Source organism: Hippoglossus stenolepis, chromosome 5 (assembly GCF_022539355.2).
Source record: "Hippoglossus stenolepis isolate QCI-W04-F060 chromosome 5, HSTE1.2, whole genome shotgun sequence".
NCBI classification, from domain to species: Eukaryota; Metazoa; Chordata; class Actinopteri; order Pleuronectiformes; family Pleuronectidae; genus Hippoglossus; species Hippoglossus stenolepis.
Genome location: NC_061487.1, coordinates 5804335 through 5827121, shown reverse-complemented (window position 1 = coordinate 5827121; position 22787 = coordinate 5804335). Strand labels below are relative to the sequence as shown.

General features: G+C 39.7%; 1 protein-coding gene across 2 annotated transcripts in view; it reads right to left on the bottom strand.

Moving 5' to 3' along the window:
- The window catches only part of cadps2 (Ca++-dependent secretion activator 2), a 226908-nt gene that overhangs the window by 31004 nt on the left and 173117 nt on the right, over positions 1-22787 (bottom strand). The window contains exons 15-22 of one of the 2 annotated variants that reach the window (XM_035157552.2): positions 21037-21100; positions 19704-19827; positions 18920-19020; positions 11940-12096; positions 7649-7790; positions 5917-6036; positions 1307-1462; positions 828-975 (exon numbers count right to left, since the gene is read on the bottom strand). In XM_035157552.2, the coding sequence (XP_035013443.1) occupies positions 828-975; positions 1307-1462; positions 5917-6036; positions 7649-7790; positions 11940-12096; positions 18920-19020; positions 19704-19827; positions 21037-21100 (1012 nt within the window). The remainder of the gene's footprint in view (positions 1-827; positions 976-1306; positions 1463-5916; positions 6037-7648; positions 7791-11939; positions 12097-18919; positions 19021-19703; positions 19828-21036; positions 21101-22787) is intronic. The other variant, XM_035157556.2, reaches the window with a different exon arrangement.

Genomic DNA, 22787 nt, shown 5'->3' with positions numbered 1-22787 from the left:
GACCTGTTCAGTATGAAGGCTGAAAATAAAAAGACGGCAGAGGATTTTTGAAGCTGACGGACCTTCTCTGACGATGAACTGTGAGATGTGAACTGAAAAATACAAACATCCATCCATCATATGTGATTTTGTCTGATATTCAGCCAAGACCTCTTTTATTAACACAACAAATATTCTGCTAGTTCTGTTTATCCTCTTGTTTTGTATTTTTTCTATGAATGAGCACTAGTTTTTTAAATTGATAATGGATTAAGAGATCAGGGCCTGGTCAAACCAACATTTAAAGCAGAAAAAAATTTACTTTTAATGGAGTCACTGTAATAAGGGGATTCTAGTCAGAGAGGTGGAGTAAATCTGTGAGGAGTTCAGTTTTGGTGAACATGGACACGGGAGGTCGGACAGTCCTCAGCAAAACCCCTTTAACTCAATGCACCGATCACAGCTAAGCACAAACACACTTTGGCTTCCTGATCATGTGCACAATGTTGTTTTCATTCTCGAAGTACAATCTAAAAAAATATATAGCTAATTGTAGAGGGTGGATCACGGTTTGTGAAGACCTAACTGTAAGAAGATAACCAAAATAGAGGGACACCCGTATTTACATCAGTCCAAATGGCTGGATGGAAGTATGGCCTGTTCAAAGGATCCCTGCTCTATTATAATGTAACTTCCAGTATAGTGCTTTGATTTGAATTCGGAGATAATTCTGAAATGTGCTTTCTTGTTTTACGAAAACATTGTATGACTTGTACAGGTCTGACTTCCAAGCCTCCATCTGGGGATACTTGCAATGTGATCAGTCATTGGACCAACCGTGAGCTTACCTCCTGACCAGTATCCAGCACACAGAGTTTGGAGCATTGCTTCTTGGCGTCCATCAGCACATTGAACATGGTGCAGACTGACAGCGGCACCCGGAAGTCTGTGGACTTACTCGCTTTTTGCATTTTGGCATCAAACGCTGATTTTGTTCTTGAGGGATAAAAAACAAAGAGGTTTTTATGACTTATGTTCCCCCGAAAATGAGCAGAATTCATATAATTCATGTACAAGTGGGACAATTTTGTTGTGACAGCTTCTTTTACAAACACATTGTGTATTTTTAAAGATTTGTCAATGAATATAACAAATGAAGTTTGACGTTTTGGATCTTTAGTACATGTAAAAGGTTAGTTTTCAGGTGTTCTGAGACTCTCAGGTTAGAAAAAACAGGAAGTCAGTGTGAGGTACCCAAAGAAACCGTAAGAAAGATTGTGACAGATTTGAACCCTGGGGTCCAGCTGTGGTAACCTCTCAGTCTGACCTCTTGACGCAGGCCTCCATCATGTCGCTGGCCATCAGTTTGAGTCTCTGCTCCAGATGTTTGGCAAACTCTGGCTCTGGCCAATGGAGGTCCAGCACGAACATCTGTAGAGCATCCAGCTTCCAGAACAAATCCTCTGAGGTGGCGGAACCATTACTGCAGAGACAGTAGAAGGTTTTTTTAACTGTAATGAACAAACACAACTTGATCACTCACTTTAACCATGGACCTGTGGATTTTTCCTGAAGCTTATACAGGTAAAAAAAAAAAAAGATTCATATGCTGTGTGGGATGATGTCATTTTGACATCACTATGAAGTCAATCAGCATTGTATGGTTGGAGTACATCCAGCGCTCACAAGGTGAGCATCACACACTCCAATGCTTTGTATTACCTCCACCAAGGTTATGTTTTTACCGCTGTCTGTTTGTTTGTTAGCAGGATTACACAAAAACTACTGGAAAGAACTTGGCAGAAAGACGTGGTACGCCCCCAAAACACATAAATGTGCACTGCCTGACAACTGCTAGATGACTTTTCCATGAACTACTCGCTAACTTCTGTCTATCGTCTCTTCTTCAGTGTCGATGCTTCTCCGACTTGTGAAGATTCTGGTCATGCACAGGGAGAGCACAGGCAGGGTGCACGCAGGCAGGCAGGCAGGTCAGTTAGTGAAGGACAGGTACGTCAGCCAATGATTAAATTTGTGTTTATTAGAGACACATGGCTTTTTTATTTTTGTTTGTTTGTTTCAGATGACTTTATATACTGATGGCTATAGGGGCAATAACAAAATAAACAACAACTATGAAGCATTGCCATTTAATACCATATGTGCTGAGATTCTGACAACTGTGTCATAAATTATTTCAGCCAATCATTAATTTAATGTTCACATTGTGGGGGTGTGATAAATTGTCTGTCTGCAGCAAACTGATTTCAGGAGAAGGATTGAAGGAAGGAAATATATCTAAAAAACCTTTTTAACATGCACATGTTAACGTACATAAGTGCTTTGAAGGACCAGTGGTCAGAGAACACATCAGTGTCCTCAGAAAAAGACTTGTGTGTGTTGAGGCCCTATAGTGGTTCTTCAACAGGTTTTGGTTGTTTCTGATGCAGAGCTGAGTGGTTTCAGTCAGTAAACACAGCACGAGGCTGAAACAGAGACAGATGGACGTCTCCCCGCCTTCTCCTCTGCGCACAGGTTTCACAGCAACACATGGTAACGCTCTCCGCCACCGACATCCAAGTGTACAGCACCCAGCTAGAATGACAGCCACGGGAGGATGGAGGTGGATGAGAAGGGGTGGTGGTGGGGGGGGGTTCAAACAAGTGCCACTCACTCCCTCACTTTCTCACTTTGCCTTTAAAAGACTGTTACCTTAACAAGTGGCGCTCAGGAATAAACGCTTTGGGCTGAGTCCGCAGTGCAATTAAACGCTCTGTGGCAATCCCCCTCATGTCTAATTAGCGGTGCTCTTCTCTGAGCGCGCTCCGCCCTGCTCCCCGGGGAGCGGGACGATCCCACTCGCCCGTCTGTGCTCACTAATGAAGTGCCAGCTTTTTTTTTCTCTCTCGCTCTCTTTTTAATGGATTGAGGAGGGCCAAATGAAGTGAGGTAGAAGAACAGTGCGGTCCGTGTTGTGGGAAAGGCTGGGGGAGTCGGAATGAGGAGCCTTTTTAAGAAAGACACCCTCAATCAGCCTCCAGAGACCCCCCCCTCCCACCACCATATCCCCCATGGCCACCAACACTGACAGCTCAGCTTCACAATCTCGCTGTAAAATACACATGAAAACACTGATGTCTCTAGAAATCAAGAGCAAGCAGGTGAATCCAGATCAAATGATCTTTCTGATATTCACAGCTAATTCATCGAGTTTATAAAATAAAAAAAACTGACCATCCAAAGACATTCAGTTAAGGATCACAGAAAACAATCAAGTTGAAACCAGAGCATGTTTGGAAGTTTTGCCGGAGAACACACAATGTCATGACTAATACTATTAAACCAGGACTGTACTCATTCAACCAGCTGCAATTGACTGTTGTATGCACATAACGCTGTATGCCTTTTAGTTATTGTTCCTGTTGTTTATTATTTATATTGTTATATTGTTTATTATTGCACAGCGTTTTTAATCAAAGCCTATCTGGCAAAGATGAAAATTAGCCATTCGGCTAACCATGAATGTTAATTAAAGGACAATGTCCCTCCCAAATAAAGAATAAATAAAAATGGAATTGAAATTGAAATGGGATTTATTTAATATTAATAGGAATATTAAAATTACTAGTATTAAAAATACAGAATACAATACACTGTATTTCTTACTATGCACATTTCCTGTCTCAAGGCCACAGTAAACAGAAAAATCTATGTTTCCATACAAAGGTAAATCCAGGGGTCAGTGACTCTCTGAGGTTTCTGTGTTTTCCAGTGTTTAAAGGGCTTTTCTCCCTCGTGTCGAGGGTTAAGGGCAGAGGATGTCACACCTTGTGCACATCTAAGCCCGAAAAGGCAAATTGTGATTTGTGAATACCCTACAAATAAAATTCAATTTGACTTTGAGTTTAGTGAATTCTGACAAAAATGTGCTCCACGGTCACGTAGCTCAGAGCAGTTGCCCAGTAGCAAGCCGTCTTGACAGTGTTGAACTTTGGAGCGGAGATCAGGGAGGACCCACAATGGAAACAGCCATTGTAGCTTATTAGCAGTGATACACCATTTTAATTATTTAACTACGTCCTCTATTAGATTCAAAACTGTGATAGGAGTCAATGATAAAAATAAATCTTTTAAAATTAAAACAAATTGTAGTCCCATACTGACTAAGATAAAGAGCTGCTAATCTGCATTATTACTATTTTAATGGATGATTTAACATTTAGCAGAGGTAAAGACAACAGAAGGAAAATCAGCTAAATTTAGCCAAAACATTTGATATAAAATTAAATTTTGTTAATTGACTTATTGTGTCATCATCACTTACTTTTATTGATCCGTGATTTCTTGACAACGGTATATTTAGTTGAGAATGCACCCTGCTTGATGTGAAAATTCCTAATCTTTGTGTTTGTGAAGTTTTTTAAAATTGTAATATATTTGAGATTATGGACTTTCTAACTATCTAACTTTCGTGTTCTGAAGCTGCTTACATATACACTTTAAATTCCACAAACTGTGTTTTCCAGAAAAAACGTCTTTATCTTGATCGCCCCTTACATACATACAAGTACTCCACGTGAGCTTTGACCTGTTGTTACTGGCAAGCAAACACAACCTGGATGTTGTTCAGTTTGTCCTTTATATTTTGTCACGTTTTGATACTGTGGCACATTTTGAAGGTGAAGAGGAAAGGGCAGGTTTTTGTTCAATAAGAACTTTCTAACGTGAAAACACATTTCTCAACTTACAAGATGTCAGGTAGATTTATTCCTTGCAAGCTGCAACACAAAATTGAGGTGATGTGTTATTATAGCACTGACATTCTTGACATTGTCATATGCAAAGCACCAAATCTTCACCGACAAACACAAACCTCCCTCATGTGCTGAGTCTGGCTCATTAAGACTGAATAATGTTTCATGCTCTTCTGTTCACTCAGAGATACCTGCACTAAAGTTGAGTTGAGGGTATTAGAAAATACATTTTACAATTGTCAGTTCTGACAAGAGAAATTCCATGACATAACGATAAATTCTAGCGATGAAAACTCTTTAACAAACATGCAGATTAACAGAAGCAGAGCTGCTATGGCACTGGGGAGCATTCAGGACAGACAGCAGACAGTCCAGGCTAGAGGTCTTCACCCATACCTGACCCCCCCAAAAAACCAAATACCTGACCTGAACTGTTCCAGGTCTGATTGGAACACTTAACACTTCAGGTCAGACCTTTGTCCTTTGTAAAATGACTTGACCCTGTAGGACTTGGAACAGTTAAACATGAGCAACACAAGATGAGCGTGGTGAATACAATGCTTGCAGTAAGTGTGACAGCACAGCCTGAAACACCTATTACACATTCAGGTGTGCAGAGATATTTGAAGTCAAGCCATGGGAGACATGGAAATTCTGTCTGGTTTTCTCTGTCAAGTCTTATGAAATATGTGCATGATGTATTATTGAGAGTTGTTGGCACTCTCACCACGTGGGTTTTGTCCGGGCATAGCTGCTTCAACCCACAGTCCGAAGACATGCAGCATAGGTTTACTGGTGACTTTAAATAAAATAAATAAACTTTAACTTTAAATAAACAGGTGAATGTGATCAAGAGTGTGTCCTATTCCCCAATGTCAGCAGAGAAAAGGAAACACGGTGGATGGACGGACAAGTAAGTGAGGAGAATGGCCTGGAGTGTACCACTATGTCCAGAAGGTCACAGACAAAGAGCTCCACTCTGCCTTCAAACCAACTGGAGGCAGATCAGTAAATACAGATTGTACAGTTTCTGGGTCTGTTTTGGTTCAGGTCTGGGTCTTTTTCTTGTTGATGGATCCCAATCAGTAAATTACTGTTGTGCTACAACCTCTCAGAGTGTGTAAAGACCTCTAGTCTAGACCACGGTGGAGCCTCTGAGGCGTCTACCCCGCCTTGTACATACGTGTTTTCACACAGCGGTCCCATCCAGGCCGGTGCTGAGAAACTGGGCATCTGTGGCAGCGTTAGTGGAAGGCTGGGGACTTTGGGAAGAGGAACATTCGCTAAATTGTTTGTTAAGGACCTGTCAGTGGTGAGGCCGATCCATTGCAGAGCAGGAAAACGTTAAAAGAATAAAAGACAAAGAGAAAGAGAAGAAATAGTGAGAGTAACAGTTTTTCATAGCATGCACGCACGCACACAACACACACACGTTTGTACTTCTATTTTAGTGAGGACACTCAATGGCATAATGCATTCCCTAGCCCCTTATCCTAACCTTAACCTTCCAAACTAAATGCCTTACCCCAACCCTAACCTAAACCTAATTCTAGCCCTAACCCCAACCCTTAACTATCAAACAGCACTTTGAAAAAGTGAGGACCGGTCAAAATATCCTCACTTTCCAAAAATGTCCTCACTGTGCAGGGTCTATGCTTAAAATTGTCCTCACAAAGGTTTAAGTACAGGGACACACACACATATACACACACACGCAGAAGAATGATAACATATAATAGTAGCCACTTGTTTTGAAAAGCAAAAACCAATAAAAGACGAAAAAATCAATGCTGACTTCTATTTATTCTATTTTCTCTCAGTTGGGGTGCTTTTTGTTAACGAGCACAGTTCAGCACATCGTCACTGACTGTGTCCTTGCTGTGTGTGTCGTACATTCAGCTCTGCCTCCTTTTGTTCCTGTGGCGTCCTGTGCAGCATTACCTTTGTTCCAATTCCTCATGTTTTATTTTCTCTGTTACATTTCTGCAGCAGACGGTATTAAACCTTGACAAACCATTGTGAACACAAGGTGAAAGGACAATAAGAGACAGCTTCTACACTGATACTGACCAAGAACATGTAGAGTTACGTCAGATAAAGAATATCTCTTTGTACACACGGATATTCATGGAAAGATGTAAATGAGTAAGTGAGCCAGTGTGTTTTGCAGTTAAGGTTTGTTCATATAGACTGTGTGTGTGTGTGTGTGTGTGTGTGTGTAACTGTTTTCAGACATGAGCTTTGGAGGATGTCCACACACTTAAGTCCCGACATTGTCCGGAGCATGCCTTTCAAACATGAGCAACACAGCAGGAGATTTTCTGCTCATACGTGTTCACAACTACACAGAATTCTCCGCAGTGTTCAGATAGGATGTAACATATAAATTCTGTTTTTGTTTACAGCATGTCAACTCTGGGGTCGGAGTCAGAGTCTTCTTCGTGTTTGATACTTCTTATTCATCCAAGATATTTGTATTTTTTTTGTTTCAGTTTTGAGTTGGTCACATGTGAGAAACATCATTAAAACTCACTCTGCACTCTACGTTTTGGAATTTATATATATATATAATAAAATTAGATTACTCTATTTCAGTGTAATACAGAGTATAGCTGATACCTACCCCTTGAAATAATTTTAAAACAAACTTTAGATACAACCAAGGTTTCTAAAGAAAAAATAAATCCATGCAACCAGAACAAATAGTTCACAAAAATAGGGGGACACATATGTTGCTCTGAATTGTGTCTGAAGCATTTTCTTAAAACTGAAAATATCGGGTTGAGCCTTGTTGATACATTGCTGTCATTACCATTGGAGGATTCTTCAGTTTGCAGCAGCTGGAAAGAGCGCTGCAGTGCACAGGGTGTCTAAAGCTAAGACTCATGGTGAGGAAGGAGTGGGCGGACTCTTACTTGACCGACTGCCAGGTTTCCTGCTCGAAGCCGCGGTGGATGGACTGGGCGATGGACGACTCCATCAGGTCGATGTAGCGCACCACCAGGGGGACGAACAGGTCCTGCAGGTGTTTGTGGAACGTCCCGTTACACAGGTGAGCTGTGGGGGGGCAGAGACAAGAGATCATGTAAGAGTATTTATTCACATTTCCGATTATTTTCATGAAAATTAAAACAGACAAGATGACTTTGCCAACCCTGTCTGGGGGGACGACTCTATCTCAAAAAGATTGATTGTAATTGACTGGCACCCCCTGGCACCAGCGACCGCTCATGAGTGTGAATCTGGAAAGCGGCGATAATTTTCAAATCGATGCTGTAACTCAAGGCAAGTATCACTAATGCTTGTTCTATTCATTTGTAACAGCAAAGAATGATGTTCTACTCTACTCTACTCAAACGTATATTACATCGATAATGTTTTCTTTTATGGACATAAAGTTCTGTGGCTCAGCAGGTCGTTCAGATGAGATGCTTCAATCCTCCAATGTCATCAGCCTGTTGGTGTTTGAATGTGATTACAACTGTACAGTACTTTAGATAAAAAAGTTATGACAATATTTTTTTTTTTTTTTTTTTTTACAAAATTCACTTCGCAGCTGAAGAAAGGTTCAACAACCAGACTGTCTAATTTGGTGCGATTTGGGGACGAGACACATTCCATATTTATAAACTTTGAAAAGAAAGACAATCAGCACTCGGTCACATTCAGTGACAGCTGATCAGGTTGATTTTAGTCTGTGCAAACTTTAGTCTTATAAACTACAGCAGTGGTCAGCAGCTGGAACAAGTCACGAGTCAAAATCGCCACCAGATCCTTTTTGATAATTTGGTCATTACTATTTCACAATATCGAACTGAGACTTCACACAACATTCATGGAATCACTTCCTCTATAGCAATGTCTCTACAAAGTGAAAGCACAACAGTTGTTTTGTTGCTGTAATGCTTATCAAGCTGGATTATAGAGCTTTTATTTTGAAAAGGGTTGAATTTAGGTCTGAAGATTGTGTCTATGCTTAACAGACCTCTGAAAGAGACGACATCCAATGAATAGAAAATAACATCAGTTCAGTAAATAATTCAAACTTATATATAAACCCCACACATGAGCAGTAATAAAGCAAATTCACTTTAATTTTATAAAAAAGGTTGACTTTTCTAACTTCACTCTGCACCAGAGACTGTTAAAACATTTAAAAAGCTCTACACACAACGTCCAGCACACAAACAGTAAAAAGTGACAGTATATTGTAGAACTGTTTGAGGAGGACTCACTAAGGAAAATGAATAATTCTGAAGTAGCTCCAGAGCAAAAACACAGGAAAAGAGAACAGCTCTTTCCAAACAGACAGGTTTAGAATGGGCACTGCAACTATAAAGACATAAAGATAACTAACTACACCAGATGCTTATCAGTCTCACAAAGGTAGAACCAAGTATTGCAATAGTGAAGTGCCTCACCCACCCACACCTCTCAGGTGTGATTAAGCCTGTCACAGTCCTCAGTGACAGTAACAGTCCACAGTGAGGAGAGACAAATAAACAGTGTGTTGGGTGAGAAGCGAGCAGGCCGGTCTCTCAGGACTTCATTAGTTTTAATTCCTCTCGCTCGGCTCCATCATGATTAACACTAGCCTTTTATGCCCTCCGGAGAGCAAAACCCATCTCCCTCGCAACCGCTCGCCTTCACACGCTGACAATCAAGTGAGCATTTAAATAATCCACAGAACAACTGAGAGAAAATCCACTTGTCGGAGAAAATCCTCAAAGAGTCTGGAAGCATTATCACGACACCTGAGATCAGTCAATCGGTGGCCACTGCAGAGGTTTTGTTGATTTTTCTGAATGGCTTAAATGGATAAAAGAATTGCTGTGAACAAATAATAAAGTCAAAGATGTTTCATATTTAATCATCGTGAGGTTCAGATAAGGCAACTTGTAAATCATCTTTATTATCCTCCAAACCTTTTTTTTTTTTCCTTTTCATTTTGTCACCCAAGTATCAGATTGGATATAAATCACTTTCCTCTCACTTTAGATGTAATTAACGAGGAGGGAAGACCTCATTTGTGTAAATAGTCAAAACTATGATTTAGCTCGTTCTGTGTTTCAGCTCCGTCTAATGCCTGATTACACTCCAATTCAAGTCAGCTAATGTTGTGACACTTGGAATAATTACGGCATTAACAGAGCATGGTAATTAGAAAAAATATATAAAAGATATGAGCCACAAAAACAGAGATTTGTGGCTTCTTCACATAATGAATTGCTGAGTTTTTTTGTTTCCAACAGTGCCCTTGGGCTGTCTGTCTGTCTGCCTGTCTGTTACTGTATCCAAGGTACTTTGGCATCAGCCATGTTAAATAGCGCCTTGCATCTCGCCAATTCTCTGCTGGCACTGAGACAAAGCCTCGGCGCCGACAGAGGGCTCGAAGAGAGAGGAGGCAACGAGCGGAGATTTTTCTCCAGCAGTCAAATGAAATCTTAAGAGACAGAGGCAGTTTGTCAGGGAAGAAAATGCTACAACAATTTGAAATACGGCAGTGTAGTGTTGATGTTTGTCACACTTTAAAGTTTCCACTGTCATTGTTTTTTTCTCCTTCACAGAATTGGGACCTTGAGACATAGAACAGCACGTTGCAAATATAAAATGTCTTTCTTTTGCAACTGTGTGGATGTGCTCCATGAAAAAAAAAACAATTCATTCACGCATTCACAAACCAGGTGAAAAAATGATTGGTATGAAATATAAAAGGATAAATAGTGGTGGTGAGTCCAGAGGAGTCCAGCAATTTATTTCTCAGATAGGTTTGGTTTTGTCATTTTGAAAAGTAAACCTGCAGAAAGGAAATACCGTTTCTTCAGGAGCAGGAAACCGGATTGCAAAAATGTTAGACTTGAAAAAAGCTTGTGCGTAAAACTGATCAAACTTCAGCTCGTTGATGACAAAATGAATAAATGAATAAGAGCAGAGTGGAGATGTAGTTAGATGGGGGAGGACGCTGTGATTACATCTTTGCCTGCTACCTGCTGAAAGGTAGACAGGTCAGCTGACACCCAGCTAAAGATAAACTGTGGGCAGCTCATTGTGTCCCTCCTCCGTGTTAATTACCTCTCTGTCCTAGCATGCGAGGTGTCGTTAACCTCCTCGCTTAACGAGCCTTGTTTTCTCTGGCATCACCAGTGTTAATTAGCGCTGTTATGGCGCGGCCATGTGCCGTATGAGGCATTTCCTCCCAAAAAATCTCCGGGCTTTTTTTTCTTTTAGGTATAAAAATGAGTAGACAGGAGAGGATGTAAATGAGTAAAATGAAACGAGCAACAGGGTGAGGACAAAGATTTTTAAATGTCATTGTTTTTGTAATCAGAAGATCATCAGGACTTTAAAATAACTGAGTCTATTCTGAAGAAAGAAACACACAGAACTAGTCTCTTTTGTGAAGGAAGAAATGTTTTGACTGAATATCATTGGTTACATCTGCGTGATATCCTGAGTTGAACATTTTGGACCCAGGAGAGGTGAAACTCCCGGGTTAAAATTACGACTTTCTTCAGAATTACAACACTTTCCTCGAAATCTCATATGGCCCTAATACTCCATTGTATTATATAAATGGAATGCATGTATAATAATAATGGGGTGAGGTGGCTGTCCAGGGTTGGACAAGTGGGCTTGTTTTCAGCGGGGTGCAGGATCTGCTCAGAGCCCAGCAGATTAGTACCTGGCAGATTGAAATGTGAGAAACTGTGTGAGGGTGGAACTAACATATATTAAATGTATATATACACAGTTCAAACCTTAGTGTACAAGCAGACATAGTGATAGTGCAAAGATCTTAGGAAGCACAAACCAATGTACACTTTTGTTAACACGACTGTGCACTGTAGTGAAAACTCTTTACTTAACAGCCTGGTGAAAAGAGACATTTCCAACACTTTATGAGCAGGATTTTCAATTTGTTTATCTCGGTCAACCAGAGCTGCATTCATGCTGATATGTTAGTCTAGAAGTAGTTCCATCTTCAGTTATCTGCAATATCTAACATCTTTGTTCACAGTTTGCCTCCATGTGCTTTTTTGCTGGGGTCACACTTTACAAATCTGCACGGCTAGCTGACCTATAGTCAGGCCGGACACAATAATGAGACAGTTGAACTATGTTATACTTACTTATAACACAGTTTAATGTTCAGCATGAGCACTGCTGTCAAATTCAGCTTGTCTGAAAAGGGAGGGTCCGACTTACGGTCAGTTCTCAGGAAGTTGTTGAGGAGCTGAAATAGTGGGAAACTGTCCCAGGAGTCGACAGGCTGCACCTGAAGAGCACCGTCCATATCGGCTCTGTACAGAGACAGAAAGCTTTCTGCATGTTCAGCCATCAGCTCCGGCCACCACGAAAAAGCCTGAGAGAGAGAGAGAGAGAGAGATGCAAGAAAAAAATATCAAGGAAATAAGGGTTTTAGCTTTTCTTCACTGAAACTATTTCTAATTCTGGTCATGTTAATTCACATGCAAACAGGACAACAGCATCAGACAATGTTTTTAAATATTTACTGAAAATCCAGAGGATGATTATTACTGTAACCATGACAACAGTACAGTAACGTTGACAAGGTAGTAACTTTAACCCAAACCATGGTCTTCACTTGAGCGTAGCCGAGTGGATTTTGTGCCTAAACCTAAACCACAGAGTCTTAACATCATCGAGCCGGTTTATGTTTCAGTTTTTGGAGACACTGACATACAAAACCTGTTGTTATCAGATCAGATTAAAAAAAATCTACAAAACATGCGTTTGATTCAAAAATCTGATCTTTCACTGGTTTCTACAAGAACAGTTTGAAGATTAAAGTTTGGGTTTATTGCTCACCACAATATTGTGGTGTTTAAATAAGAAAAGACAATGAAGGGCGTTACTGTCACTTCTCATGAACCGTTTTCACAATCAAAGATACTTGAAACGAGAGTTGTCATAGGTCTCTTCCTGTCCTCGCTCACCAGACGACCACTCAGTTTTTGGTACAGATTTATGTACAGCAGTTGTTCAGATACATGTGTGTCTATACTACAGTTACTTACAGCCCTCATCACAGACTTTCACTTACAACTGCACCTTCCCGTCCGAACTGAAAACCAGGAAGTGTATGAGCTGGCCGAGCTTGCAGGAATGACTAGCAACATTGAGAGGAGACTGCCAACAAGCTGCTGTGAGAATTCTTAGGCCACTTGTGGAAGATGTTGAGGTTCAGCTACGAGTCCCATTTATCTCTTAGGCCCTGTTCGGAACTGGTATTAACCTCTGTCCTTAAGTGAGCTGGGTAGACTATTACTATGTCTCGTAACAGTCCTTTTACACAAAACAAATACTTGTGCAAACATGAATTTTATATATAAAACATGGAAACATCCAAGAGAGTTGAATGTCACTCACTTGCAGTGTGTCTAACGTCTAATAAGAGATCTGACTCTAAACGAAACTAAGGCCAATTTGAAACAAAAAAGCCCAGAGGAGCTGCGGATTCTCTAATGCAGATGTCTTTAGTCTAAAGAGCATCCAGGCTGTGCTGCTCGTCAGTGGACAGAGGTCAGCCTGCTCAGGTGACTACTGCTATTGATGGCTAAAGGACCACTGAGAGAAAAGTGCAACCAGCCTTGAATCGCCCGCTGATGCACCGAGGTTGGTGTTTGTGTGCGGGGGAGGAAGGCCGCGGCAGGAAAACTCATCCGGCCTTTTAAAACACCCTTTCTGGTTTTCTGTCACTGACAACAAACAGCAGTAAAACAGCCTGGTGAGTGGTTTTCACTAACAGCAGCTCATAAAGGCTGCTCTCCATCCATCAAGACAGAGTACGAAGAGGAAAAGAGGAAACAGCAGCTGAGGAAGCAAGGAACAGATTTCAGAAGGAAAGGGGGGAGAAATGAATGGAAGAAAGATGTGGAGAAGTAAAGACAGAAAGAATAAAAAAAGAAAGAGATATTATATCAATCTGACGGAAAATTTACTCAAGATGAAACAATGGAAGACAAGAGGGAATTAAAACATAAGACACAAAGAAAGTATGGTAAAAAGCACTGCAGCAACAAAGTCAGTCTGGTGTGGTGAAATAAAAAAATTATCATAATGGATTATCAAAATAATCCAGCATGTAATTTTGACTCGCTGTTTGACCCATGTTGTTGACAGCTGCTGTAGCTTATGTGAGGACACCCTCCCGACTCTCACACACACACACACACACACACACACACACACACACACACACACACACACACACACACACACACACACACACACACACACACACACACACACACACACACACACACACACACACACACACACACGGGATAGATAACTGCCTGGAAAGCAGAAAAAAGGGATACAGGAAATAATAAAAGGAAAATGTATATAATGATTGGAAGAAAAAGGTGCAAGAAAACAAAGTAATGAAAGAAGGGATGACTGAAGAGATAATGGCAAGAATGGATTCAAGTGAAAGTGAGGCATCACAACGAGGAAGACAAGGCAGGGGAAGAGAGGAAAGTACGAATACAAATTAAAGATTGGAAGAAGGTAAAAAGCAAGGAAAAAAGATGGCAAAGTAGAGAAAGAAAAGGTAAACTGGAAGGAATAAAAGTATTAAAAAATAACGTAAAAAGGTAAGACAATGTAAGAGAAGGCAAGAGAAACATAAAAGGTAGGGAAAAGGTAAGGGAAGAGTGTACAAAACATGTGAAAATGACTGAAAATGGACATAACAAGGGGATCAAGACAAGAAGATAAGAGGAAAAAGAGGCGAAGAAACGGCAGTAAAGACAGTAAAAACAAGAGGTAAGGCAGAGACAGAAAAATAATAAAGGATGGAGGAAAATTAGAAAAGAAAACAAAGAAAAAAAACAAAAAGTCTAGATAAAATAAAGGGGGGAAGATGAAAACAGAGTGAAAGGGGGAAAAAATGACAGAAATAATATATGAAAAAAAAACCTCCTAAACAACCAAAATGTTCTTTTAAGAGGGAAAGAAGAGTGTCAGCCCTTTAAGGGGCTAATGTACTTATTGTAGCACCAAGGACATCTGGTCCTCCGTATCCTCCCTTTAACAAACCACTTGTCACAAAATGTGAACGTGTCATGGCAGAATATGTTGAGAGAGTGTATCGTGAAGGTGAACGTTGTTGAGCACAAACGATAATAAGTCATTTTCACAGCCAAAAAACGCTTTGAGGTGTTAATTCAGCCACAGGAGCATCAGAGAGGTGAGAAGGTTTGTGTCGCAGTCAGATGTGTTGATGGGGTTCAGGTACTGTTGAATGCTCATGTTCAGAGTTTCCCAGTCTGTTAGGGTTCAGGAAAAACCTTCACAGTGAGTGCAGACACAACCGATTCTACTTTGCACCATCAAATGCCATATTAGTGTCTTTGCTAGTATTAAATTGTCCAGCGCCCGTGTTGTTAAATAACAAATGCACTTGAGCCCATTTGAGAGGTTATGTGTAAGAATGAGGTTCGGTCAGGTGCATTTTTGGTACAATGCTGTTTTTAGTCTATGAAAAGACTTTGACTAATAAAAGCTTGGTCTGAGGTCAGTGGCTGAGTATTTCATAGTATTTTAAGGCTCATTATTAAGATAGTAGTATGCAGCTGAATAGGCAGGTGCACAAGTGTTTACTGTGCTTGTTACACACACAGAGTTTTCCTCTTACTACCTGACAAATGCACCATTTTACAGCATCCGTGCTTTATTCAAAATAACAATGTGACTTAATTTAATCCAGGAAGCAATTACATTTGTCATCACAACGTAATTGGTGAAACAATTTAGTGACATATAAACATATTTATAGGCAACAGGGTCGCATAAAGATTTCTCTTCACTTGGACTAAAGGATCCTGACCCATATACTGTACACCTCATTATTTCTACTTGACTTATATATGCTGTTTCTGTTTTGTTGTGTACATTATTTACTGCTGCAGTGAACCTGTGCTCTCACAGGAGGCAGGAAAATAATTATATATCAAACTGTACTAAATAAGAGTAGGGGTCATTACACTCTCTACAGTTATTCTGGAGATATTGTGTTGATGTGTGTTTTTAATCACGCCTTCTTTTTATTACTACTTTATCATTAGTTCTCCTCTAACATAACTGTGTTTAAAAATGCTCGATATCACATCTACATAGCTAAAAATGCCCAAAGTATAACATACCAAAAAACGCTGCGTGTTAGAAAGGGAAATCATGGTCACTCTGGGGTAAATTAAATGTAACACTTAACTATCCAATCATGGCCAACATGATTTTTTTGGTTGTGGTAAAAATTACCATGGCAACAGTGAGCTTTTCATAAAATGCAGTTGATAACATACAAAGCTTCTACAGGCGCGTGTAACATTGTTTTAAAATTCCACAGTTGGTGGTAAATCTACCTGTATGGTTACAATATTATGGCTGAAAATCAGAATCTCTTTTTAGAAAACATTATTTTACTTGATTTTTACCCTTACAACCATACTGTTACCGTCATCATGACATGGCAAGAGTAATTAACTCAAATAACACTCAGGTCAGTTTTTTGTATTAAATGTTATTGCAATAGTTGTTAATAAAAGGATGTAAGAAACAATATTTTCATAACATCATTTTTAGGTTGAAAATGTATTTATCATTTATGTTTCCGTACATTTTAAAATCACATGAAATTCTTCAACTCTTCTTTTCTGTACGTGACATTTCCAAGAAGAAGGAGAAAATCCATTTACCATTTAAACCACACAAGACGGCAGCCACTGAAATACAGTCACAGTGAACCAGGATCAGACAAACCAGCGGTGAGACGACAGAAGCACAAACATAACACAGCAAACTTACCTCTCTTCCCTTCCCATGGAGGAATGAAAAGAGACAAGAAGAAAGGAAAGACAGAGAAATAATAAGACGTTACATGTGTTCTCACTGCACTTTGCTCAATTTCTTTGATAATCAAGTAAAAAATTGTTGTTCAGCCCTGTTTCGTTCTACTTGAATTAGTTTTTAGAAATTGGCCCCTTCTTATATTTTGATGATAACTGGACGGCTGAAAAACTAAAATGTTATTTAAATATATCAGAATGAAAAAGAGGAGCCGAGTAGGTGGCTAAGATGTCAACTCAGAAACGCAGTGCTGTAATCAAAAACACATGGTCTACGCAGCAGAATTAATGTTACGTCCTGCCTCTGCCTGCCGCACCTCTGACTGAGATTTTTGACACACCACGGAAAAAGTCCAGACCCAATTGTGCAGAGTTCATGTCTGAAAACAGCTTAAGAGACAGGGACGAGCCATGCTACCAAGTGGACCAATCAGAGTCGCAGTCAGCATCTCAATATGTGTGGTTACATATCCGGGGAGAATTTCAGGCAATAGTGTTGAACAACACAGAAGTAAATATTGACCTGTTGTTCTTTTCTAGTATGGAGCCCAAACTGTGGGATTCGAGATTAACTGCTGAGATAAGGTTTGTTTTATTATTGCTTTGTGAAGCACATTGTGAGTTTGTTTAAAAAGTGCCAAAATAATAAAGCTTATTTGACTGCTGATTCTTTCCAATGGACGATAAACATGACATTTCAAGACAAATCTCTTCTACACATTAACATGATCCATTGAGCCTCATTCACTAATATTTTTTATTTGTTCTTAAGAAGTTCAGATTCATAACTCTAAAACGTAAACTGCAGAATTGTTCGCATCTGTGTTCTTATCTTGATGAATGCCATGTGTTCGTAAGTTGAAAGCATGCGTCAGTTTTTGTAATATTCTGTGTGTGGGTTTTCTTCTTCAAAATTTTTTAAATAACAAGTTTAAAACATTTATAATTTTCTCTGAAACTTGTCTGTCTTTTTGTAAGGTAAAAATGATCAAATATGATCCCTATTTAAATCTTATCATACAACAGTAGAATAAAAAGTAAAAAACACAATAACTTATTATTTTACTCAAGCATTTCAGTTGTCAAGTGTGCGTGTGAGTGCTCTTCAGATTGAGCAGACGCACGTTTAACAATTCAAAACTTATGCAACTGTATCAGACATTCTTGATTATGTATTTTGTATTATATTGTTTGGCTTGAATAAGGCCTTGTCGTGACTTTTAAATATAAGGATGTGAAGCAAAACAGCACATGAACTGCCTGAAACTCAGCTCGTCACTTTGACATTTTCATAATGAAACAATGAGAAAAAATAAACAACAACAACTACGACAGCCAGAGACAGTGGGCATGTGACTGATGCTGACAGTAAACGGGTAAACAATTTATGTGATTCATCTTCAAATTTATGTAGTTAACGTGACATCTGAAGCTCGGAGCAGAGATCCACCAGTCGCCATGGCAGCGGCAAAGTACAGCGTGTTATTATTAGCTTTGAAACAGATGCCTGAGCGCCACGCTGCCACTTAGGGCTGATCAAACCGCCGCGTCTCAACACCTATGATTGATCAGTTTTACACTGTCGCGCATCAACGCTGCATGCATATGGGCCGTGGGCGTTGTTTTCATCGAGCCTCCAGCGCCGACGTTAATGCGACGCCACCACTTGCCGTGTCATCTGCCACTTTACCATGTATGCTGCCAACCAAGGCAAAAGCAAATGGACAGTGCAGTGAAAAAGTGATCAAGGATGTTATATGAAATGATCACGTAACGTATGTCAGAGGAATTTAAAAAATGATTTGTACGGAGAGCAAGAATTAGATGAAGAAGAGTTTGAGAGTAAAAAGGTTTTGTTTTGTTAAGGAAGTCAGCTTCTACATTAACGATGAGTTAATTTCATACATGACAAAAATATAGATTTTCTAAATGTTCCTTTTTTTATAGTCAGTCATTTTTTCATATATTGCATGTCAGCTATTTCAGAGGTTTCTTAAATAATCAACAATCTACAGACTCTAATTTACAACTTTTCTAAAATAAAAGCTTGATATAAAGCATTGCAACAATGAATGTTGAGCTTTTACTTTGAAGATAAATTGCTACAGAGGAATGTTGCTTCTTTGGTGAAATGAAAAGAAAAAAAGATGATAATATCGTTATTGCAGACAGAGAGACTTGATTTCTGGAATTAGTAGATTGATAAATCTCTCTGGGAACAACAAAACCACAACTATACAGTAACTGTTGGTCCCCATCAGGTGCTTCAATGAGAGCTGAAACAAACGAGATACCTCGGTAGAAATGAAATACCTCAGAGTGATGTTCATCGTTCTGCTGCAGGACATCAATGCAGAGCTCCCCAAGTCTCATCATGTCCTCCAGTCTTTTCTCTGGAGCTGCCTGAGAATCCTCTGAAGGCAGCAGGAAATATGTAGGATGGAATTAAAAACACTGGAGGTTAGCTTGACATGCAGACATTCAAACATGTCTACAATTCCAAGAAACCCCTGCTGATTGGACATTAAGTTGACCTCTGGGTCAAATCTGATCGGTCACTGGCAGATGATGCTGTTATCCCTGCTCCTCAGAGGATGAACCATTTAGATTTTAATTATTTTTTCACTATCAGAACCGATTTGACACATTTTTCTTCAATGTTGGTAAAACAGACCAGTGACACTTTCATCATCTACCACGGAAACGAGACTCCCGATCTGTACTCAAACCAGCAACCTTAAGCTTGATCCCTTAGAGTCTTTCTTCTTTAAATAATTGTGATAACTACCATACACTGAGTGGGATAGTGTAAAAAGATTTGGTCACTAACAGAAAGTGCCATGAGGACAATGATGTGCTGTCCAACAACACAGAAAACACAACATGAAAAGTGTGTTCGAAATCTTCTAGAAATCTTTCATCACACCTTCTCTTCATTACTATGCGAACGATGCACTTCAGCTGAGTGTAACAGTTTAAAGTGCAAATAGAAAATGTGCAAAAAACGGGTAAATGGTAACGTTTCTTCTGAACATTCATTGACTGAGAGAACTGGATTGACATTCATATTGTTCACAGCAAAGCTACAAACTCTCACCCTTGATCTGAGCATATTCCATCAGCTGACTGTAATTGATCCGAGCTGCTTTTTCCAGGCACCTCTGCACGAGATTCTTCATGTCCACAGGAGGGACAGGCGTAGTGATGTCCTTCATCAAAACCTGCAACAGCACAAACAGTGACCACAGCTCTTCAGGAACAGAAACCAGAGCAAAGAAACCCCCCCTAACTGTTAAAAGATTCTCAGTGTGACGCTTCTTTAGTAAAAAGGGTATATGGGCTATACAAATAAAATGTGATTAATTGATTGATTGAAAATGACTGTATAGACTTTCACAGCTTCTGAAATCACTGCTAATATTAAGGAGCACTTCAGTTGTCGGAACCAGTTGGGAGTTGAAAATTGAAGATCATTTTCTCGGGCAGGATGCAGATGGGAGTACCATCATCTCTTCTGACAGTAAAAACAATGAACTAAAAGTAAAGCCCAGTACCCGTCAAAAACTCAAGAGGGCTTTATAGTGTCTGTCTCATCCACCTATACACACGTTCACACACTGAGGATTTAGCTTTAAGAGCAACAGCAGTTGAAATGATCATTCCAGCACTTGAGTCATGCCCCCCCTCAAAGTAACAGCAAGCTGCAGCCAAAGGCAGGATATCAGAGCTACTGTAACTGAATACCTTCCAGCAATGGTGACAATACTTTAAGAAACCATTTTCCACACCTCTAAGGATGGCCTATTATGTTAAAAGAGTACTACTGATTTATTATTACATTTCTTGGACTCATAATGGACGGTTTTAAAACGTCTAGTTCATCTTTTTTCTTTTTTCTCACTTAGAAAGAGCCTTTGATGTCTCAATGTCAAGTCAAAGTCAAGAGTGGATTTCCCCTTGAACAGATGTTGTAATTGAATGAAAAATATAAAATCCCTGTTTTTAATTTACACCATCATCATTAATATAAGACATTATGTGACAGGCCGACAAGCTGAAATGGTTAGAATTCTCATTCAATTCTTGCCAGTGTTTATTTACAGCATTAATAATTGGAAAGTATCATATTGACTTAAGCTATTTTTACATTATTGCTTCATATCATTGCAAACATATCCTAAATATCTTATTGACCTATTTCCAACCTATCATCATTACTTCTGCTTGTGCTTGCTGAAACTACTGTAGCAACATTTATAAATTATTCTTCAGTCTCACTCTCATGATTGCTATGGGAGTGATTCTGGATAAATACAGGCTGTAAAGTGTTCTGCTCTGTATACGCACAAGATACTGCGAACACTGAGGAAATCGTGCAGGAAGTTTGAACAAACAATAAAAATGCTCAAGTATTTAAATGTGTTTTGTACCCGTTCCTGCAGGGAGAGCGTTGCCTTCAGGGCCCCATCTGGTCGCCCAAAGGGAAAGCAGTACCTGCAGATGCAAAACATGGGCAGGCGTCACATTAAGAAACAATCTCAAGGACAACTGCGTGGAAAAAAGAAGAAAAAGAAGAATAGGAGGATTGAAGAGGCAGCAGAAAGACATCGGTTAGCGTCAGCAGATGGTTGCCTTCTTTTCATCTAATTACAGTGATGAAGAAGGTTTTCTCACCTCCAGCTCCATCTGAGCGCAGACGAGGCGGTTCAGGGAGGTTTCATGTTGCTAATTGACAAGTGAACAGTACTTAATAAACAAAGACACATGGTCACACAGGTCAGCCATTTATTGGACAAAAACATACAGACAGGTGTACTGTTCCTTCATAGTTATATGACTGGTTTTAAAAATACAACTCGGAAGGTTCTATTCATATTCTAAATTGCATATTTATTGTAAATTAATTTTTAAAGTAAAGTTCATGATGAATGAAAAAAAAAATCCATTAAAGATCAGACTATGTTCAAACGGCCTGAACTGTCTCTGGTGAATGCAATATATTGTGTCCATGGAGAAAGCAGGCTTCTGACAGAAAGGAAAACATATGAACATCGATGATAAATGAATCAAAATGTTACAAACTGACTCATACGACCCTGAAAAATATTTAGCGCTCAAAAGGAATAGATTATAAAACCAACATAAACTACAAACTAATCTATGGAGTGTGTACGTTGGACAGGTGTGCAAGTGTTGTTAGTGCATGAAAACAAATTAAAATACAAGAAGACAGCTGACAGAGAGAGAGAGGCTTAGAGCAGCCAGAGATGTAGAACCTGGGAACACTGGGCGCTGGTGTTACCAGCTGGTACAGACCATCCCTGCCCACACACCAGGTTCCTGAAATGCAGGCCCACGAAAACAGATTGACAGGGAACGCAAAAGAGAATCTGTCACTGTATCATCTTTACACATTAGTCTTACCTCTAAGGTATTGGCTTGTAACGAGAGAGACCAGTGCATCAGCCTCTGGTTAGGACAGGTGCCGATGTAAACTTAAAAAGACTGTGGGGCCCAAATCAGGGCTACACCTTTTTATCACTAAATAATTGAGCTATAAGATTTCTGTATAACAAACAGATTTATCAATACCCCGCTCACCCTACAGCAACAAAACCATGCCAGCTCCCACATAACTGTTACCAACAGAGAGCCAATTCAAATTCATGGAGGTACAGAAAGAGAACATTTCCTCAAGCAAAGGTCTGAAACATCATGTCAAACTAGCATTCAGATCAATACTGTCACAAATGTAGCTGTTCCTTTTAAGCAGGTGAGTTAATGACACAACAATGGTGGAACATTTTCCATAAAAAAAACCCAAAGCCCCAGCAAGGTCAATACACCACATCACTTCTTCCTGTGGGGGAGAAAAGTCCACTCCACTGTCCACAGCTTCTCACACACAGGACGCACAACACTTTGCCTTACGCCTCCGCCAAAATACATCACAGGTGCCTTGATACCCTCACATCTCAGGCAATCACACCAAACATGTGCATCCCAAGAATCTCTGTAAATCACCAAATTGTCCAAATACACTGCACACCCGTCCAGTCCAAGTCAAGTGAATCATTCCTGAATCTTCAGCAAATCTTACTCACAAACAGCACTAACTTGATCTTACAGCAGTGGAAAAGAATCAGGATTTGGGATGTTGTGGTAATGTGTGCAAAAACAT